This window comes from Patiria miniata, unplaced genomic scaffold, assembly GCF_015706575.1.
Source record: "Patiria miniata isolate m_02_andy unplaced genomic scaffold, ASM1570657v1 HiC_scaffold_10, whole genome shotgun sequence".
Taxonomy (NCBI): domain Eukaryota; kingdom Metazoa; phylum Echinodermata; class Asteroidea; order Valvatida; family Asterinidae; genus Patiria; species Patiria miniata.
Genome location: NW_024037048.1, coordinates 1,512,313 through 1,532,600, shown reverse-complemented (window position 1 = coordinate 1,532,600; position 20,288 = coordinate 1,512,313). Strand labels below are relative to the sequence as shown.

Here is a 20,288-nt window from a genome sequence, read left to right as displayed (position 1 = left end):
CCCCAGAACAGCATACTTCCACTACCTTGAGACTCAAACGACCTGTACCAATGGATGGAGAATCTTTTGAGAAGAAATATACCAAGATTTCCCGATTCGGTCCAGTAGTTTTTTGCTGCAGATCTGAGCCTATATTGTAAAGCACACATCTTTCATGCGGGTATTATTACATAATTAATTCCTCTATCCAATTAAGTCAAATTTGCAGGCGCCATTTAGTAATTCATAAGGAGAAAATGACTCCGGACTTTGTTTCACAAAGTAAGCTCCAGAACGAAAGCTGCTGGACGATCTTGGTATCATTTTTCTTTTAACAGAATTCCCCATGCATTGGTATAGGTTGTTTGAGTCTCAGGGTAGCGGAAGTACATTGTTCCATTTTTGGGGGGCACCTGGTATAGCTAAATTTTGTGAATGTACGTACAGAAATGATAGAGGAAATACACAATTACATTTTTCATCTGAAAATATTGAATGAAATGTAAATATTTATTGTATACAATTTATGCAAAAATTGTAGTTTTCTATTATTTTGTTAAAAAAAAATAAACTAATGAAAACTTTGCCTTGAAAAATAGGTCATGTCAGAATTTAAGAATTAAAATGATAAAATACATCACAAAGGGGCCATTCTTAGCATTGTTTCTCTTTTTGTGTATTTGTTGTTCATTTATTTCACATTTACGTTATTCCAAATGAAATCTTGGCTGAAAGCTAGAAATCTTTTTGGGTGCGTTCGAGCGTGCTACTCATGTTAACACAAGTACTCCTGAGCGCGCGAACAGCAGGAGTACGACCCGCCGTTTAGCAAGAGTATGCTCCCCATCATATCAGGAGTGTACTCCTGCACCGAGAGTAATGCGCAGGCAACATTTTCCTACACTCGGGAGTATCAAGAGTAACACACTCAAATGCAAGGTAAGTGTTCTTTCAGCAAAACGAAAACAATTGACACACGTCCCTATGTGAATTGTTTTCGTTTTGCTGAAAGAACTCTTATCTTTTCGTGATCCTTGGACAGAACTTTAAAATGGTGTTTGTTGTTTAGAATTCCGTAACTTAAAAAGTACATTAGTGATTTGAATTATTCTTGTACTAAAAGAAAGCTTATGAATTGGGCTTTCATATCCTTGATTTTGAAAGTGCTACATGCAGAACTTCACTAAAACAAATGGTCCCGACATTTGGCTTTCGGTTTTTACTCGCCCTGTACACACACCCTTTTTTTCTTACAGTATAGCGGTGATGTTTGTTTGTCCGTTGTAACTTGACGCACATCCCTATGTGAATTGTTTGTTTTGCTGAAAGAACACTCATCTTTTCGTGATCCATGGACAGAACTTCAAAACGGTATTTGTGTTTAAAAGCCTCACACAAGCTTTGCTTTTGGGGTTTTGCCACCTCTACCAACCTTTATTCTGTAATATGCCCTTAATATATACCTTCTTGTCCAAGAGTTTGCAATAAAAACTTCACTATTCAAGTGGGATTTGAAAGAAGTTAACATCTCCCAGATGTAAAATTGTATGATACAAGATGTATTTGCCTAAAGACTGTAGACAGTCAATATTGTAAGCACCAGTGAGTTTACCTGTCTAGGGACCATTAGAAGTGGTATGCCACTTCTAATGATACATATAAGCAGCTCAGAAAAGAAGTTGCTTGTTAAATCACAATTTTGCGTGGTATTTCATCTGGTACACTACAGGCAATGTGCATTTCACTTAAAAAACAATTGATGTTTTGTGAAATATCCACGAAAAATGGTGATATAATCAGCTAGTTTTTCCAAGCTGCATACATATCCTGTACATGCCCATTTCTAATGGGCCACACATTGTAAGTGATATGCCACCGAGAAACTGGTCACTATGTGTATTTCAATCTAAGTAGATCTGGCCACATTTTTTGAAGTAACTCTGCAGCAGTACCTGCCATACTGGCTTGCATATAAAAATATCCTACGTACAATGTCCATATTTTTCAAAATGATTCAACTCGTTTGAGATGTCTCTCCTCAAAAAATGAATGTTGTTTGTCTCTTGGGTCTGCATTCTTGGGAGCAAAGAAAGAAAACAATGAAGCTGTTCCCTTGGCACTTTCATCTTCATCCTCATCATCCCTACAAAAACAGAAAAAAACAAGTCAGGTGTGTTTACAAACACAAATGCCCCGCAACCGTGACTGTTCCCATGACATAACACCACTCTTTTAACATCAACTTATGTACCTTGGTCACATGGAACATTCATTGACAGCATTAGTGTCTTCTGTAGGTTTTATATGAATTAATCCCTAATCCCTTTGTTCTCAGAATACATGTAAATACAAGATTTCTATTGTTTTAGCCACTGTGACCTTGACCCTGGACCTTTCGACCCCCAATGCAATAGGCCTATTTGGATTACCAAGAACGATCCACAAACCAAATTTGAAGTTCACATGTAAAGTATTTCTCAAGTTATCGCGCTGACAAAATTCCTTTTGTTTTAGCCACTGTGACCTTGACCCTTGACCTTTTGGCCCCAAATGCAATAGGCTTCTTAGGATTGCCAAGGACAATCCACAAACCACATTTGAAGTTCACATGTAAAGTATTTCTCACGTTATCGCGCTGACAAAATTTCTATTGTTTCAGCCACTGTGACCTTGACCCTTGACATTTCGGCCCCAAATGCAATAGGCTTCTTAGGATTACCAAGAACAATACACAAACCAAATTTGAAGTTCATATGTTAAGTATTTCTCAAGTTATCGCGCTGACAAGATTTGTCCGGACACACACACACACACACACGCACACACCCAGACTTGTTTCACATACCTAGTGTGGACTTTCCTTTCTTTTCGTGTAGTTAAGGAACACCAGTGGAAAAACTCATTTTTCTCAAACTGTGAAAACTCTTACAACCCAATTTTTTTTCAATGATTCCCTTTAGTGTTTCTCTTCATTCTGCTACAGATAAACCTAACCCAAAAATGCCTCTAAACCTGTTTTCCAGAAATGGGGAAACACTGTGTGGACGTGGGCAAGTCCACACTTCGTCGCTGCTACCTACATTATGTGGACGTCTTTTGTTCGGAAGTCCACACTGCGTATGTAAGACAAGCTCACCCCCCCCCCCCCCCCACCGACTTACGTTACATACCTTGTGTGGACATTGCTTTGTTTTCGTGTAGTTAAGAAAACTCGGTACAAAAAATAACTTTACTTAAACTGTGAAAACTCTTTTAACCCAATTTTTTTTCTATGATTCCCTATAGTGTTTCTCTTCATTCTGCTACGGATAAACCTAACCCAAAAATGCCTCTAAACCTGTTTTCCAGAAAGGGCAAAACCTTATGTGGACACGGCTTAGTCCACATAAGGTTAACACAACCTGCATTATGTGGACCTCTTTTGTTCACAAGTCCACATAGGGTATGTAACACAAACTCACACACCCCCACCCACCCACCCACCCACCCACGGAAGGACAAGGCGGAAACAGTATGCCCCTTCGGCTTCGCCGCGGGGCATAAAAAGGAAGAAAACATGCACACACTGAGTAGTCTTATTCTATATGGGTAAGCAAAACATTCCTGCAAATAAGCTTGTCACAAGGCCCCTTAACTGTAACAAGTCTACATCCAAAGTAATGCAGTAACGAACTTCACAATTTTGTGACAGCTTTAATGTAACTTGATTGTGTAATGTAACTTTTACTTGAATGTTTGGGGTTTTTCAAACATAAGATCGTGTCTTCTTTTATACGGAATAAGGCACTTTTTCAATGCTTTGCATTAACATAATCATAGAACTCTCAATGTTTAGCACTAAGCAGCATTAAAAAAATAAACTGAAGCATTTGCCAATATGAAAAGTTATTTGTTTTAAGGCATCTTGACAATGCTGCCTTCCATGCTCCTTATGGCCCAAATCTCCAGTACGCCTTACAGTACCCCTAATTATATGCATGTGTATATCTAAATGACATTAACCCCTCTGTCATGGGTCACAGGACCAATGACATGCTGGCCACAGTGTCAGACTCTATGTCAACTAGCTGTGAGACATTTCAACTCTGTGTTAAGACTATATATAGCAATTCTACTGCAACTGCATATTAACTCTTTGACTATGGAACTTATTGTCTAAATAAGACAGAAGTGAAAAAATGTCCTATCCAGATAAATTTGATATATTGACCTGTTGTCTCTAGTGGCTGCCATTTTGAGCCAATATATCAGCTCAAAGGTCAAGGCTGTTGTCCCTGAGGTTATATGTAAAACATTGCTCCATGATATATTGCCATTGGATTCATGACAGGGAATTAGTTCCAAAGATGTGGGCTTGCTTTGTCAGTGTACTTACCAATGTACATGGTATGCCTTGTTTTCCAAAAGTGTACTTGTTGTGGACCAACTGAATCTCACAAACTGTGGATACCCAAAGACTTTGTCCATGTTGTCTGCTAGCCAATGCTTTGTTGCTGGATCTAAGTGCAAATACAACATACAAAAGTGTGTGTTAAGGAAAATACACGTGAAAGTGTAGATTCGTAATTTAAGAATTCATGAGGCGCGTGAAGCGCCAAGTGAATTCGTATCGTGGCCATTTAATTAGGCATAATTTACATTTAAGGGAGTTTTTCAAGGCTCTTATGTGATCAAGCTTTCTAGAAAGGAAATTTGCATGTTAAGAATGTGTATCGCCACACCCGTACAACCAAGTCATTTTGAGGGTAGACTCCTTCAGGTAAACATGGATAGTTCGGACGACGATTTGTTTCTGACTCAAACTACTTTTGGTAGTGACAGCGGAGAATCTAACAGTGAGGACGCATTGAGTAATTTTGTATCTTTTTGGAATTCACTTTGCCCTGCAAGCGGGATTTGAGAACTCACAGCTCTCAGTTCAAACAGACAGTGATGGGGAATGCTATTTGCTCTACACGACCTGACCATGTCAAAAGAGAAATCAAGCTTCGTGAACTTCGCAAGATTGATATTGAGGCCCTTCACCTAGATGTTCTTGCCTCACCATGAACCACTGCACCAGCCAACGACCTAGACTTGCTCATTCATCAATATGACACAACTTTGAGTGATCTTCTGAACAAACATGCCCCCCCCCCCCCCCCCGATCTCCTGTACCATTTTATCTCAGCCTCTTGCACCATGGTACAGTGAAAACATTTGCAAAGCAAGGAGACAAATTCGAAAGTGTGAACATCAGTGGAAATCCTCCAAACTAGAGGTTCACAAACAACTTCTCAACGAACAGAGCTATCACTATAATCAACTGATTATCAAGGCCAAATCTGAATATCACAAGATACAATTAAAGGACTGTGACCCCCACCAACTTTTTCTCGCAGACGACAAATTGTGCACTCCAAAGTCTCCAAAAACCCTCCCGTCGGCTGATTTGTCATCTGAACCACTTGTTGATCGATTTTCACAGTTCTTTGCCAACAAAACACAAAACATCACTGAAGAACTTGACAACATTCCTGATCCTCTAGTTTCTAAGTCCGTGTCCGACACATGCATGACTACTCTGCACCAGTTTGAATCCCTGTCTGCAAACTCGGTGAGAAAGCTGATCACTGGTTCACCCTCTACAACATCCAGACTTGACCCGATTCCTACGTGGATTCTGAAGAGGTGTTTGGATGAACTAATGTTCCCATCATCACGAATATCACCAACCGTTCTCTACTGGATGGACACTTTCCTGAAGCACTGAAACGAGCCCACATCACCCCCCCCCCCTCCACAAGAAACCTAACCTGGACACTGAACCTCTCAAGAACTACAGGCCCATCACAAATCTGTCGTTTCTTTCAAAGAAAATAGACCATTATCATATTGCAGCCATTTGATTTTTTTCCCATTCAGATCAATGTAACCAAAGCGAGGCTGGAAGGAAAAATAGTCTGGTTCCTTTTTGCACAAAAACATTATCATTCAGTACTGTTACTGGATACTGGGAACATGACTTAAATGGTGGAAGCATGATAAAGGTCTATTGAACGTGCAGCTGCTGCCCAACTCCAAGATTACCTTTTGGACAATAATCTCCATGGCAACATACAGTCTGCATACAGGAAACATCATAGCGTCCAGAACGACCTACTTCTAGCTGCTGACAAGGGACAGGAAGCTGTTCTTGTTCTCAATTATTCGTCTGTATTCGATACCATAGATCACAACATCATGCTTCGGCGTCTAGCAAACAGATATGGCATATCTGGTCATGTAATGCATTGGTTCGGATCCTACCTCAAGAATCGCACTCAGAGTGTTGTCATCCAGGATGATCTTTCTGATCCACTTGTGCCAAATTGTGTTGTCCCACCCACTGGGGTCTGTGCTTGGTCCTCTGTGTTTTACTTTATACACATCACCCCTTGAAGACATCATTCAGGCTCATGGTATTGACAGAATGATGTACGCCAACGACACGCAGGTCTACGTCATCATGAATGAGCAAGATCGCTCATCAGTCCTCGTACAAATTCAACTTTGCTTTAACGACATAAAGGCATGGTCTGCTGCTAATAAATTGAAATTGAACGAAGACAAGACAGAGGTCATCTACATTACGTCTTACACCAATTTCCCTTGGCAGTTTTTCAACAGAACATGTACAGAAAGTGCGTGATCTAGGTGTCACTGTTCAGACCAATCTCCAGATGGACATCCATGTAAATAATATCTACAACTCATCATACCTGGCATTACACAAGATTGGACAAATTCGCAAATTTCTCAACAAACCTACCACAGAAAAGCTGGTTCATGCTTTCATCACATGCCGCCTTGATTTCTGTAACACTAACAGCCTTCTTCTTGGCCTACCTTACTCAACAATCTCCAAATTACAGCGAGTTCAGAACTCGGCAGCCAGATTGGTCACATGAACCAAAAGTAGTGACCATATTTCACCGATCTTCTGCGACCTGCTTTGGCTTCCGGTTAGGCAACGGATTGTGTACAAAGTACTTCTGATTACGTATAACTGCATCCACGGCCATGCGCCAACATATTTACAGGATCTGATTCATAAATATGAACCTCCACCAAAACTCCGCTCCCACTCACAATCCCTACTCACCTGTTCATCGTCATCGACAAGGACATACGGCCAGCGTGCTTTTTCTACATCGTCGCCCACTCTTTGGAACAAACTCCCCCCCAAGCATCAAAGATGCACAAACTCTGGAACTGTCGCAAGCTTAATTGTGTAAAAATGCCCAATTGACTGGCTTTCGAACCAATCATTCCCTGCGAGCAACAGCAGCATCCAGGCTTTTTACTAAAAACTTTGAAGAGCAACTGATCTGTGAAACCACAGGGCACAGATCCACTGCTGTCCGCGCGTAGAAAAGAACTAGAGACGGTCAGAAAAAGAATATCTGTAAAGCATTGTTTGGCTAAACAGATAGCATTGTATGTCCGCACGTACAAAAGAACTACTGACGGTCAGAAAAAGAACATCAGTAAAGCATTGTATGGCCAAGAGAAAAACACAACAGTCATTAAGTCTGGGCCTTCGACAGTCACTGAAAAGAAAACAGACGGTCGTGTCATGACTTTCAAAGATAATATGAAATTTTGATTTGTTCAAGGTTTTCAGTACTGTAATATTGGTTCCACACCAATCAGTCAAAAGGTTATACTGTGGCATTTATATTAATTATATTTATTTTTTCGACTTTTTGTGTGTGAAAGTACTTTCACAAAGTTTCACAAAACAGAAGAAAAAACACTGGAAAAAGTTTAAAAGAATTTGAAATGCTGCTAAAAATAATACAAATTAAACGCTTTTTATTTAGTGTTGTCTGAAATGTTCAAGCATGCAGAGAAGTTTATCTCATAAAAAAAAAAAAACAGTAGTTGGTGGGAAAAAAATATTGTTTTTGAAATGTGAGGAAAAGTATAACTTTTACGAAAGGTTGCAATTTTAGGTCAAACTTGCAATAATTTGAATCAAGTGAAAAAAATGGAAAATGTTTCAAATGTATTTAGAATGCGTTAAAAAAAGAATAAATTTAATGTGTGATAAGTTTGATGAGGTCTACACAGTTGTATATTTTTTAAAGGACATTTTTTAAAGTGTGGATTCGTAATTCCGAATCCACATTTAACTAAAGATTCGTCATTCCGAATCCACACTTTTTGACCAGTGTAACAGATTCGTAGTTCCGAATCCACACTTTTAACAATAGTGTGACGTCATAGCAATGGTTTAAAGAATTACAATACTGCTACTACAGTAAAATCCGGCTAAACCGGCACTCTCAGGACCCGAGAATTTGTGATGACTTACGCGAATGCTGATATCTGCTTTAAGTCGTCATTTTGCCGACTTACATAAATGGTCTTTTGCACACATGATTCATTGCATTATTTGGCTACGATTTACCCTGGATTATCTCCTTAATGCTTGAGTTGAATCCAGCAAATTAATCCTCGGATTGTATCTTCACGTTTGGGGTATTAATAGTGGAGACCACGATACATATGTACGTGCACAGTAACAAATTAAGTGCGTGCGTGGTCCGGTATATACCATGCACGCATTGACTGCTGCAGCAGTAGTCATTCAATAAGACGACCCCCAAAATGGACAGAGCGCATGCGTACAGCCTAGAGGGGGTACTGGTATTGATATGCTCACGATGCATATGCGATGTATGCAGTAGGACACCCTTTTTCAACATCGATGCATGCAGCGATCACGGGCCGTGCGAAACCACTTTTCTCTCTTGACACTTTGCCAACTGCAGTACAGGAAGTCGATGCCAATGTGTGATTTGTTGAGTGCCGACTTACACAAAGCACTGTGTAATGCTTTTTATGGAAAGGGGACCGAGAGTAACATGATGACTTGAGCGAAATGGCGACTTATAAAAGCCGACTTAGAAATAAAAATTCAATGGAGATGCATTACGGACAATCGGGACTTTAGTCAGACGGCCGACTTGAGCGATTTGACGAGTTGTACAATGTCAGTTTAGCCGGAGTTTACTGATACTTGTACTACTCAGGCAACCACAGGGCTTCAGATCCACCAATCATCACGATAACAATGACATGAAGAGAACCTCTACAAGATTTCATCTATGGATATTACATTGTTCTTCACTGGGAACAGTTTTACATGTCATAAGAAGACATGTTTAAGCTGGAAAACAAAAACCAAAATAATATGGAAATCCTACAAAATGAGTGTGGAGCAGCCAAACATACCAATTCTACAGTGTCTGACTGTTTTTTAAAGATAATCAGATATTACTTTAATAATAAATGATTTTCAGGCTTCCAAAGATGATGGGGTCCAAGCAGACTGCTCCTACACACACAGTTTCTAACAAGTCAGTGTCAAGCAGCATGACAGATTGGTGAATTTATAAGTGACTGACAGTCAAACAAATATGAACAAATCTGTAGCGCAGCGAAAAGACAGCTCAACTAATGTGTATTGTTAACATAGAGCATAGAGCCAATGCTAGCCACTGTGCTATCATGGGCAAGCCGCCTTCCTCAAATTTCAAGCAATATAATCTGTGCACAAGTACCGTCTAAACGGTGACAAAGAGAGGTGTAGAGACCCTTAGGGGCCATACATGTACATGTAAGCCAGGAGCCAACATGCAATTATTACATGTTTATACATTTGGTGAGGGCCATTATCCGCATTCAGGCCCCTAGCCGGTTTTAAAAGTACTTGTTTGATACCGGCCAAGCACATGTTTATTCCCATTCATAAATACCTTTCGGTCAAAAACTCAAAATAAGTCAAAAATTCACTATTTTCCAACAATTTTGTTCAACAATTTTACCTGATATTTTGTGAACACCCCTCTGGCCATGTCTATGGTATGTTCCTTGTGCACGTACTGCGCAAAGTGATCTTGGATCACCAAAAATAGTGCACTTAATAACTGCAGGTACATGTACATGACTTGAATTTCCACGATAAGGAAACAATTAATGATATTGGTGCAAGTTTGATTATTTTGCGGAACATGCAGAACTGAACTTACTTCAGTTTCTTCTGATTTGGTTCAGCTGGAAGTGCTTGCTAAAAATCAGACATTTTAAGAATAGTAGACACTTTTCAAACAACCTACGTGTTCTCTTGTGTCTGATGAAAATATGATTAAATGATAGTTACCTGAAGGATAGCCACTTCCATAATCCCTAGTGACAATATCATCACCCTCAAAAAATATCCAGGATTTCAAGACTTGATCACGAACAACCTAATCATAAAATGAAGGGTTAAGAGTTAGGGAAAGTCACTTGAGATTAAACATTCTTAGAAGAATCTTGGTCCATATCTCTTCCAAGTACATATTGAAATTAAGTGACTGCAGCCTGCCTACCGGTATACCTCCATAGGACCTGCAACTTGAGTTCTATAAATAGGGACCATTAGAAATGATGCAAATACACCAGACGTATGCAGCACAGTAAAACTTGATCGTCAAATCACCATTTTGCGTGGTTATTTCACTATTGGCAATACTGTGAGATGTAGGCATGTGGGACTGCTGAAATAACCGCATAAAATATTGATATAATCAGCAAGTTTGTCTGAGCCGCATATGTACCCCGTACCTGCACCACTTCCATTGGTCCCTATTAATGTGGTGAGGCCTGCAATGCCGCCAAAAGCTATTTATTGCAAAGCACAGTCTACATTCCTTGAGCATTATCTGAAATACAAGGGATTTTCGAAACTCAAAAAATAATCTGCAGCATTTACTTCATATTTGGTTTTAGAGTTATTTCAAAGTTTTTAAAGTTAAAACCAAATGAAGAACACTCTTTGGTATCATATTATAATGTAGGATTTGACTTTTTTTGAAGCAGGTCAATATTGAGCCAGATCTTTTCAGCCCAGGAGCATGAAATATCTTGAAGACAAAGCTGGAGAGGAAGTTGTGGTTTCAAAGCCTACTTGCTTCTGAAAGGGGTTTGTGATGAGAAAAAGAGGGGTCTGCAAATGAGGCCAACAAAAAGAGCTACAGTGTCTTTTGTGCCACACTAGTGGTCCTCAAAGTGAAATGGGTCAACTCACATCAGACAGTTGTGTACCATATTGATAGCAAAGAGTATGGTGTCAATCAGTGTTACAGTTCCCCAGATTGTTACTAACCTTAGCACATATACTAGCAGCACTGACTATAGGAAACTTGGCATCAGCCTTTGGAGTGACTGTAATCTCTAGACGAGGAAATAACCCCTGAAGCTTCTCTTGATATTTGCTAGCATCTCCTACTGTGTCAACATACACCTGAACAGGGTCGCCCACAAAAGAGAAGATCACACAATATTAATAAAATCACACATTATTTTGTCGTGTCCGTGCAACAAGATCGTATCTCCTAAAATGGCGTGTGACGTCATGTACATGAAACGCCAGTTTTCAATGTCAAAGGTCGTATCTCGCTTAAATAACCTGGATGTACACACAAAGTCAATGGACGTCGCAATACACGACTTTGTTGCATGGCGCGTATTCGCGGGATACAAATTTGTTGAGGAAACGAGTTACGACCTTGTTGCACTGACACGAGGATGTAAAGAAAAATAATAACAAAACCTGACGTTGAAAGACATGCCAGTACAATAGGCTTTAATTTGATTACGCTGCAATTCATTCCTTTACCAGATGACTGAGTAATTGTTGTTTTGAAAATTTGAGTGGTCAGAGAAGAGTGGAATCTTTTAATTTTCATTCACTTCACTTCATCTTTAATCCTAATGCTTAGCATTTTTAGCACCTGTGGCTCCACCTTGGGTGCTATGCGCCCCAGGGTGTTAAAAACACCATATCCCACATCACAGCAGTCAAGAATTGTTACTTATGCTAGCCATGGTATTTGATTAACATACATATTGAACTCTTTTTTGTGTTCTTCTTTGGGCTCTAAATGTCCTATGTCCACATATTTGCTGCTGACCTCTTTGATGTTGGCACCTTGCTCAATAGCCAGTCTCAGTAGTCCAATAGCAGAGTCCATAGAGATGGCATTCAAGCTGTACTTGGTTCTGCCATGGATAAAACCACAGGAGGTAAACGGTTACATGTACATTCATGACAAAAACAAAAGCGTTTATGCTACATTAATATCTGAATATTCTCCATGATCAGGGTGGATAGGTGACAAAAAGAAACAAATCACACATATGGCTATAATTTCAAACAAGTTCTTCTTTTGCTGCATTTTCATTTTTAACGTCATTTCAAGTTAATTAAATCCATTCATACCGTCTTAACATTGTTTTTGATATGTAATTCGGGGAGAGAATTTCAACTTCAAATCCTAAGAAGTCATTAGCATCCTTGATCTTGGAGAAAAGTTCATCTCTTTGCTCCTCTGATAGTGTCTTGGAATCTACAATTCAAAACACAAAGTGGAAACAAAATGGGATTTATACATTTCTGCAAGCAACTGCATACAGGGAACCTTAAAAACTATCTAAGCTAGTGGATGGCATAGAGCACTGCTTAAGATAGGACAGACATTATTTTACTTGTCATTATTTTATTTGTAAAATTATGAATAGGATCACTGATTTGGAATTCATTCATTAAACTCAAAAAAATACCTTACTCAGGGGTTGCAAAAGTGGACTTACTGGACTCAAACATGTTTGAGGGAAATTTGGGCATCAAGTAATGGGCACAGTGCAGGATTTGGGTGGATTTGGAATGATTCCATGTGTACACACACCTTAGGTTCAGGAGTAGTATATTTATCTTCAAGTAAAATTGAATCCTCGATCCTGATTGGTCGATCCATGGCAACAAGCAGTTCTACATATAACCATGTAGCACGGCCACGGTCCATACCGCACCACGTATTGCGCTATTCTAAGATGCATGCGCCATTTCGTGTACATCGTGCGGCATGTTCCATCTTTACTGTGCGTCAAGTTTGATTGAAGATAAATTTGTTATCCCACTCACACTCATGGAACACGGAATGATGTTGTGCGTCGGTGTCCCACATACTCGGCATTCGGCCTCATGGCATATAGGACACAGATGCACTACATTATTCCGTGTTCCACTCGTGCTCGCGGAATAACTAATAGAACATTACAGAGGACAACGGTACTTCACCTACCGGCAAATCCAAGCTGTTCAAGTTTTTCCTTACATGACAACGGACAGAAGCTGACTCCATACACCATGGGACCTGAATATCAAACATCAATCCAAACACATCAATATCAGCCGCCTAAACTGCAAGATTTGGCAAAAAACACAAACTATTGCCACGACCTGCATTGTACATAGTCATGCAATTTTTTAAGGTTTGCATATTAAGATCTGCTACATTATAAAGGGTTTCAGGATGAAGTTTGAGGATTACAACCAAATCTGCTCAGTACCCCAATTCATTCTGAATTATGTATCTCAACTAGTTAGTTCAGAGTTTTTCCAGCAACCCTTCCCGCCCCCCATTCCTTTTGTATTGCTTCGTTCTCAATGGACCTCCAATCCATATCAGCGACCCCAGGGCAGAAGGTAATTCTGTCCCCCTGTAAAACTGAATTAGGTTCAAGTGTCCCTCCCCTGGCCCTTTAATTATGTCCCCCCCCCCCCCCAGGTTATTCTGTCCATATAGTTGTGATAAATTCACTCCACAGGGTATACATTTTGGACTTTTCTGCCGCTCTCCAAATCAATCGAGCTATGTTTCAGTGTGCAGAAACGGCAGCAATCCATATTCTGCAGACTTATTGCACGCGTAGTAATTCTCAAGGTTTTGCATGCAAAGTAGCGCTGTACTGTTTCACATCTGTACACAACTACAAACATGTACGTTAAAGGGAAGATACAACATTTGCAAACATCAATAGACGAAATGATCAGATTATCACAAAATATCTTACTGGATGGTTAGGGAATGACATGCTAAAGCACCCTGTAAAATCGTGGCTCCTGGTGTGCTGACATTTTCAAGAAAAATTGTATTTTTCAACGCTGGTCGGCAGACCAACGTTGGAGAAAACTGGCTTTTTTCAAAAACTGCTCTTAATTTTTCAAAATTAGTTTTTCCGCATTTTCTTTGCAATTGATTACACACCTGTGAAGGGATACAAGCCTGCCAGACTGATTCTCTGACCTTACAATTCCCCAAAGTTGACAAACTGATCTGTTTCATCTTAAGTGGAGTCAGGGAGCCAGACTCCAAGAACATGACGTTTTTCTTGGTTTTTCCAGCATCTTCAAGCCCAAAATATGACACAAGTCAGTTTAACAATATCTGCTATAACATTCTAATACCCCAAATCCATTTGCTACTGAAAATTGCAGCAAGAGCAAATGTTGTACATTCCCTTTAAAATACAGGCAGGACTCAACCTCAAATTATGTAGGACCTATGCAAACAAGGTCATTATGGATAGCGTTGTCAGGATAGCCCTCCTTGTCCAATCATTGTGCCTTGACGTCAGGAACATTCATGTAGTAGCAAGGTGTCTGTCTATAGACAGGTAGCCTGTGCTGAGAGTGAAAACACGATAGAAAATATACAGTCTAGGTGCTAGACTTACACATTGCAAGTGGGGAAACATTTACTTGGAGGGGCTCATTTTCCACCCAGGAGTATAAATGGGAACCAGCATTAGCTGGGGAGGAACATCTTGACTCTCATCTCACATTGAACACCCATGTGGATACTACCTGTATGACCAGAAAAGCTAATTCCACCAGGGCTTTCTTGTCTCGCAACCTGGGACATTGCAGCCGCAAGGTGAAGGAAGCTGCCAACACCACCTTAAGTTCGTAAGACCTACAGTGGAATATGCATGTTCTGCATGGGACACTAAAACACAGTGCAACACTATAAGGTGGCACAGGTTCAGCATAATGCAGCCTGCTTTGTCACAGATGATTATGAAAAAACAAGCAGTGTCTCCGGTATGCTACAGGATCTTTACTGGCCATCTCTACAGGACCGACACACTCACAGTCTCCTGGTCATGATGTTCAAAATCCACTACAGCTTAGTCGACATTGTCAGGAACCCATATCTCACCCAACGAACTAAATCAACAGCAGCCTCACTTCCCGATACGTCATCCCACACACCAACTCTTCAGTGTACACCAACTCCTTCTTCCTAAGCACCATCCAGGACTGGAACAGCCTTGCGGTAGACCCAGCGGAGTACAAATCTCCCGACGCCTTCAAGCTTGCACTGAAGGATCATCCACTGAAGTATTTATCACAACCAGCTTTTTACTCGCACATCTGTACATGTACACATTTGACTGCACTTTCACTTTTTTGCAACAAAATATCCTTTTTTGTGGAGCGGGTCACATATCATCTCAATAATAGCCTTCCTTCTTTCCTTCTGTCCCATAGCGTGCAGTTTTCTCTTTTTGACGATTGTGAATAATCTGTCTTGTTTGCCAATATAGCTCTTCACTAGCTTACGCACAGCTTGGTTAGTGGTGTGGCTTGAGTAATGAACTTGGAGCAGTCTCCATGTACAATTCATCTCAAAGGCGTTGATTCTCCTCTCCATCTATGCTGTTATCGTCCAGGTCTCACAACCATACAAGAAGATAGATGTTATCAGGGCCCGCAGTAGCTGCATTTTAGATGCCATGGAGATGTTCTTATCACGCCAGATCGGTTTCAGTTTGGCCAAGGCTGAGGTGGCAGTTGCAATCCTTATTTTGATTTCAGCTACAGATCTTGCATCCTCCGTGATTGTTGAGCCGAGGTACTTAAACTGGGTGACACAATCCAGCTTCTCTCCATCTACTGAGACTTCGATTTCTTCTTCTGACCACATCTTCATAACTTTGCTCTTGGCTGCGCTAATCTCCATCCCATAATTCCTTGCACTTCGCTCCAACCTTGTTGTTAACTCACTCAGTTCTTCTGCTACTCCTGCCACAAGGTCAATGTCGTCAGCAAATCTCAAGTTTGAAATTTCTCTGCCTCCTATCTTGACCAAGCCCTGAAAATGTTCTAGAGCTTCTGTCATGATGTGCTCAAGGAATATGTTGAAGATTGTTGGAGACAAAAAGCAGCCTTGCCTAACTCCTACTCGTGTGTGGAACCATTCACTGATCTGATCTCCATATAGGACTGCACTTTGAGATGCTTTGTACAGGGCCATCAATGGCATTGACAACTCCCTTGCTGACATTACATTTTCTCAGGATTGCACACAGACCCTCTTGCCAAACACGGTCAAAGGCTTTCTTAAAATCAATGAAGTTACACATGTACATGTATGTAGGAGCGCTTTCTGGTCATTGCGGTACTTCTCACTCAGTATCCTGAGGTTGAATATTTGCTCGACTGTGCTGCTCCTCTGCTATGATCTCTTCATCCTGAGGGCGGAGTCTGTTAAGAATGATGCGCAACAGGATCTTGCTTGGGTGGCTGATCAAGCTTATTGTGCGGTAATTATTGCACTGCTTCAGATTTCCTTTCTTCGGAAGAGGCATTACCAGGGGTTTAGTCCATGCAGATGGCCATGTGCCTGTACTCCACACTTCATTACAAAGTTTGGCCCTACTTTTGCATTCCAGTCCCCTAGTACGACACTAATGTCCATCTTTGGGATTGTTGCCATGGTTGCATGAAGATCATGGTAGAAGTCATTGATGATGCTATCAGATGCGTCACTTGTTCGCGCATAAACTTGGATGATGGTCATATTGAACGGTTGGCCTGCCAGTCTCAATGATATCATACGGCTGGAGACTGGGCGACACTCTTTGACGGAGGTAGCGATGTTTTTATGAACCAGGAAAGCCAGTCCTTTTTCATGCTTTTCCTCTTCGCCACTTAACCATAACCTATGACCTTCGTCCATGATTGTCTCCCCAATACCTGTCCATCTAGCTTCTGCTAGGCCCTATACTCCCCATTTAAAAGCTGCCAACTCATGAATTAGTTGCTCTAGCTTGCCAATTGCTTTCAAGGTTCGAACATTCCATGTACCCCCAGTTATATCTTTCTTTGTTAGTCTTAATCTGTTGCCACAGTTGTCTCCAATGGCACTTCCAGTAGCCAACTTTCCAACCAACACCCTGGGAAGTGAGGGACGCAGATGTTGTTGACCCGGGCCCTGTCCAATCTTTTATCCTCAATTCTGATTTGACTTTTACCATCATGGTCGTTTCTTTGGGCTTCTTCAGCTCGGTGGTGGCCGTCTCCTCTCCGAGCTCTGTGGATGCCGTTGGCTGTCGAAATAACCACCTTTGGTTTTATTGCTACCTCAGGGGTCCCACTACCCCTCACCGAAACCCTAGCTGGTAGGCCACAGCCGCAAGGCAGCAGTCTGTGTTGGATTACCATCCAAGGTTAACGAGCTCCAACTGCCCAGGTTTGGAATCAGAGTTGTCCTTCTCCTAGGCGGATCACCTACCAAGGTTAAAGAGCTCTGCCTGCCTGGGTTTGGAATCAAAGTTGTCCTTCACCTAGGTGGACTACCGACCAAGGTTAACAAGCTCCACCTACCCGGAACGAGCTCCACCATCCCACTCACCTTTTATATGCATTTGGTAACACATGCATTAAAAGTGTTATGTCATTTATGTTGCCAGATTGTGGAGGATTGAGGATACATGCTATTGCAGTGGGGCAGCCTCGACTCCATGGGCACATGCGCGTTCCTTGCACTAACCCCTGGCCATGATGTACACGTAAACGATGCTGACTGGCTATTCAGAGCCGGGCGCGCCCATAATGTGCTCACGTGCTTTGCACGTCACGTCACGCACAAACTTTTTTTTTTTCAAAACTGGCAATGCCTGTACGATATGGATTAAGGCAGCCTCGTTTTTCGCTTAAAAAAACCTGTATCTTCAGTTGTAAAGGGATGAAAGAGGTACCTACATTTAATACAAATTCTTGCTAAACAATGCGAAGTTCAAACCTTATAATGTAGAAAGGATTGATTCTTCAAAAACACAACTTTCAACATTTTAAAGATGGTGTCGCATGTTAAACGGATGGACTGCAGCCCCAATTATAATGTGCCATATTTTGACACATTTAAATGAGACAAATCAAGGGGTTGAGATCGCACAAGGCATGATGGGAAACAACATGGCGCAGCAAGATCTTGTACCAATGGAACGAGGTTGGCAGTGGGGCTATTCCATAGAGCTACATTAAATTACTAGAGCGCTAACTCCTTTTTCTTACGCGCAGAGATTGAAGCCGTCCTGCGTGCAGAATTCATGTGCGTGTTTGTAAATTGTAGTCGAACATAACAAAATTAGATGAAGTAAATTTTGACAGTGTACCCTATTGAAACACGTAAGAACAACATTAATTTAATGCAAACAACTTAAGCGTGTTATGACAGTTAAAAAACTTCACGGCAAAAATCATCCGTAGTGGATACGCACACGCACTTGCGTAAGTTTGTGCAGAGCAAAATGTAAATGAAACGCTCATTTAGTCCCTACAACTACAAGGCTACAGTACTGATTGTGCGTTTCGGTTTTGGGCTTTTCAGCTTCGATAACGCACATGTAGCAGGCCTATGACTACGAGTATGAGTATGAAATATACTCCTAGAACTATGAGGCTCCACGTAGTGGACATGGTGGAGCCTCATAGTTATAGGAGTATATGAAATACAAACGCAGATATGCAATAGCCATTCAAAGCTGTCACTACAAACAAGGTGACAAGGTCAAACCTCGAAAACTTGATGCCTCGAAAACCTGAAAACAGATGCACGGACGGGATAGCTCTAGCTCTATCTATGTATGTCAGACAAGTCGACCGTTGAGACAACTCGACTCGGGACAAGTCGACCGTTGAGACAAGTCGACCGTTGAGACAAGTCGCCCGTTGAGACAACTCGACTCGGGACAACTCGACCGTTGAGACAGCTCGACTTAACGGAAATGTATACACGTGGAGCGGGAAAAAGTTGCGATCCCGGAGGCGGCGCGGGCAAACTTGACGCACAGAGGGCGTTCCAATCCGGTGGCCGTCGCGTCGGGCCGGCGCGCCCCGCTAGCGAGGACCGGGCCCGGCCCGGCACGCGGGCACGTCGACCGGGGCGGCAAGTGGGCGCACAGGCCCGGCATAAACGATGTCACCGTGCACGGTACGGCCGACGCTGACCGGGGATAAGTGCGCGCACAGGCCCGGCTGCGCTATTATCGGCTCTGTTATCATGGTTATATGCAACCAAAAAAACAACTCATGTGTCATCACTCCCAAACGGCGATCAGCCGCCGTCAATTAAAATCCCCGCGACTATCCCCAAAACTAGCAACAAAAACATGCGAGGCGACTTGTCTTAACGGTCGACTTGTCTCAACGGTCGACTTGTCTTTCCATTTATCGCACATACGGGCGAGTTGTCTCAACGGTCGAGTTGTCTCAACGGTCGACTTGTCCCGAGTCGAGTTGTCTCAACGGTCGACTTGTCTGACCCCCCTATCTATGGGCGGCGTATTCTTGACAGTTTAATACTTATATAGGCTAACTTACCAAGAACGGGCCCCCTTCCCGCCTCGTCGATGCCTAAGCAACACGGTTCATCCTTACAAATTTGAGGGACAATTGATTTCAAAATGGCATTTTCACTATTGTCTTTCGTAAAATCTGACAAATCCATGTTAAAATATGTTTACTAGTATGTGCCTAACAACTTGATAAATGAATGTCAGAATTTGTCAAAACTTCCCCCAATCGTTTTTCGCGCGGCTTGCGTTGCTTTACGTACGTTGCATCTGTTTTGTTCTGTTGCACATTATCAAAGATCCTATAGCGCCCTCTATCATCGTCTAGCGCTAATAAATTGGATTCAAGGTGACCGTTTTAGCCGATTTTCGGCTAACTTTGACAAATTTTTGTTGAAAAACGAGGGTGATTTTTTGTTTTTGTTTTTTTTGGCAGATTTCTGGCCGAATTCTGTAAAAATGGATATTTGACAGGAACATAAACCAAATTTGAAAAAAAATGGTACATTAATAATAACAATAATAATAAAAATCGGCATTTTAACAACGCTCTTATTAGTAAACTAAATCACAGCGCTTACAGTATTATTATTACCCCTGATCATTGGGCCATTCCAAATACCATCTCAGCTCCCTGAGCAGTATACAGCTGAATGCAGCCTGTTAGGCGCAAGCAAGCTAATTCAATCACAATAACCATCTCTGCCCTCACAGGTAGCCATTTACTCCTGGGTGGAGAGAAGTAATGAGTGACAAAGTGCCTTGCTCAAGGGCACACGCACCATGACCCCGGCTGCATGGCAAGCGCGGATCCA

The 20,288-nt window shown here is 41.5% G+C and overlaps 1 protein-coding gene across 2 annotated transcripts; it reads right to left on the bottom strand.

The window, feature by feature from the left end:
- Nucleotides 1-448: 448 nt before the first annotated feature.
- Nucleotides 449-19,792, bottom strand: LOC119734932 (ribonuclease H2 subunit A-like). Of its 2 annotated transcripts, none has more exons than XM_038208583.1 (8): nucleotides 19,737-19,792; nucleotides 13,134-13,205; nucleotides 12,272-12,398; nucleotides 11,964-12,051; nucleotides 11,156-11,293; nucleotides 10,169-10,256; nucleotides 4,355-4,478; nucleotides 449-2,122 (listed from the first exon to the last, which is right to left on the bottom strand). In XM_038208583.1, the coding sequence occupies exons 1-8, from the start codon at nucleotides 19,762-19,764 to the stop codon at nucleotides 1,984-1,986; spliced, it is 804 nt and encodes a 267-aa protein (XP_038064511.1). In that variant the 5' UTR covers nucleotides 19,765-19,792; the 3' UTR covers nucleotides 449-1,983. The 2 variants fall into 2 exon arrangements, with proteins under 2 accessions (XP_038064511.1, XP_038064503.1); XM_038208575.1 differs by having other exon boundaries at nucleotides 19,502-19,784.
- Nucleotides 19,793-20,288: the final 496 nt, after the last annotated feature.

Coding starts and splice junctions, on each gene's coding strand:
- LOC119734932 (XM_038208575.1), bottom strand. CDS start 19,628: ATGGATTTGTCAGATTTTACGAAAGACAATAGTGAAAATGCCATTTTG. Junction 12,052..12,271: donor TCAAAAACAATGTTAAGACG/GTATGAATGGAT, acceptor TATCCATGGCAG/AACCAAGTACAGCTTGAATG. Junction 11,294..11,963: donor AAGGTGCCAACATCAAAGAG/GTCAGCAGCAAA, acceptor GACCCTGTTCAG/GTGTATGTTGACACAGTAGG.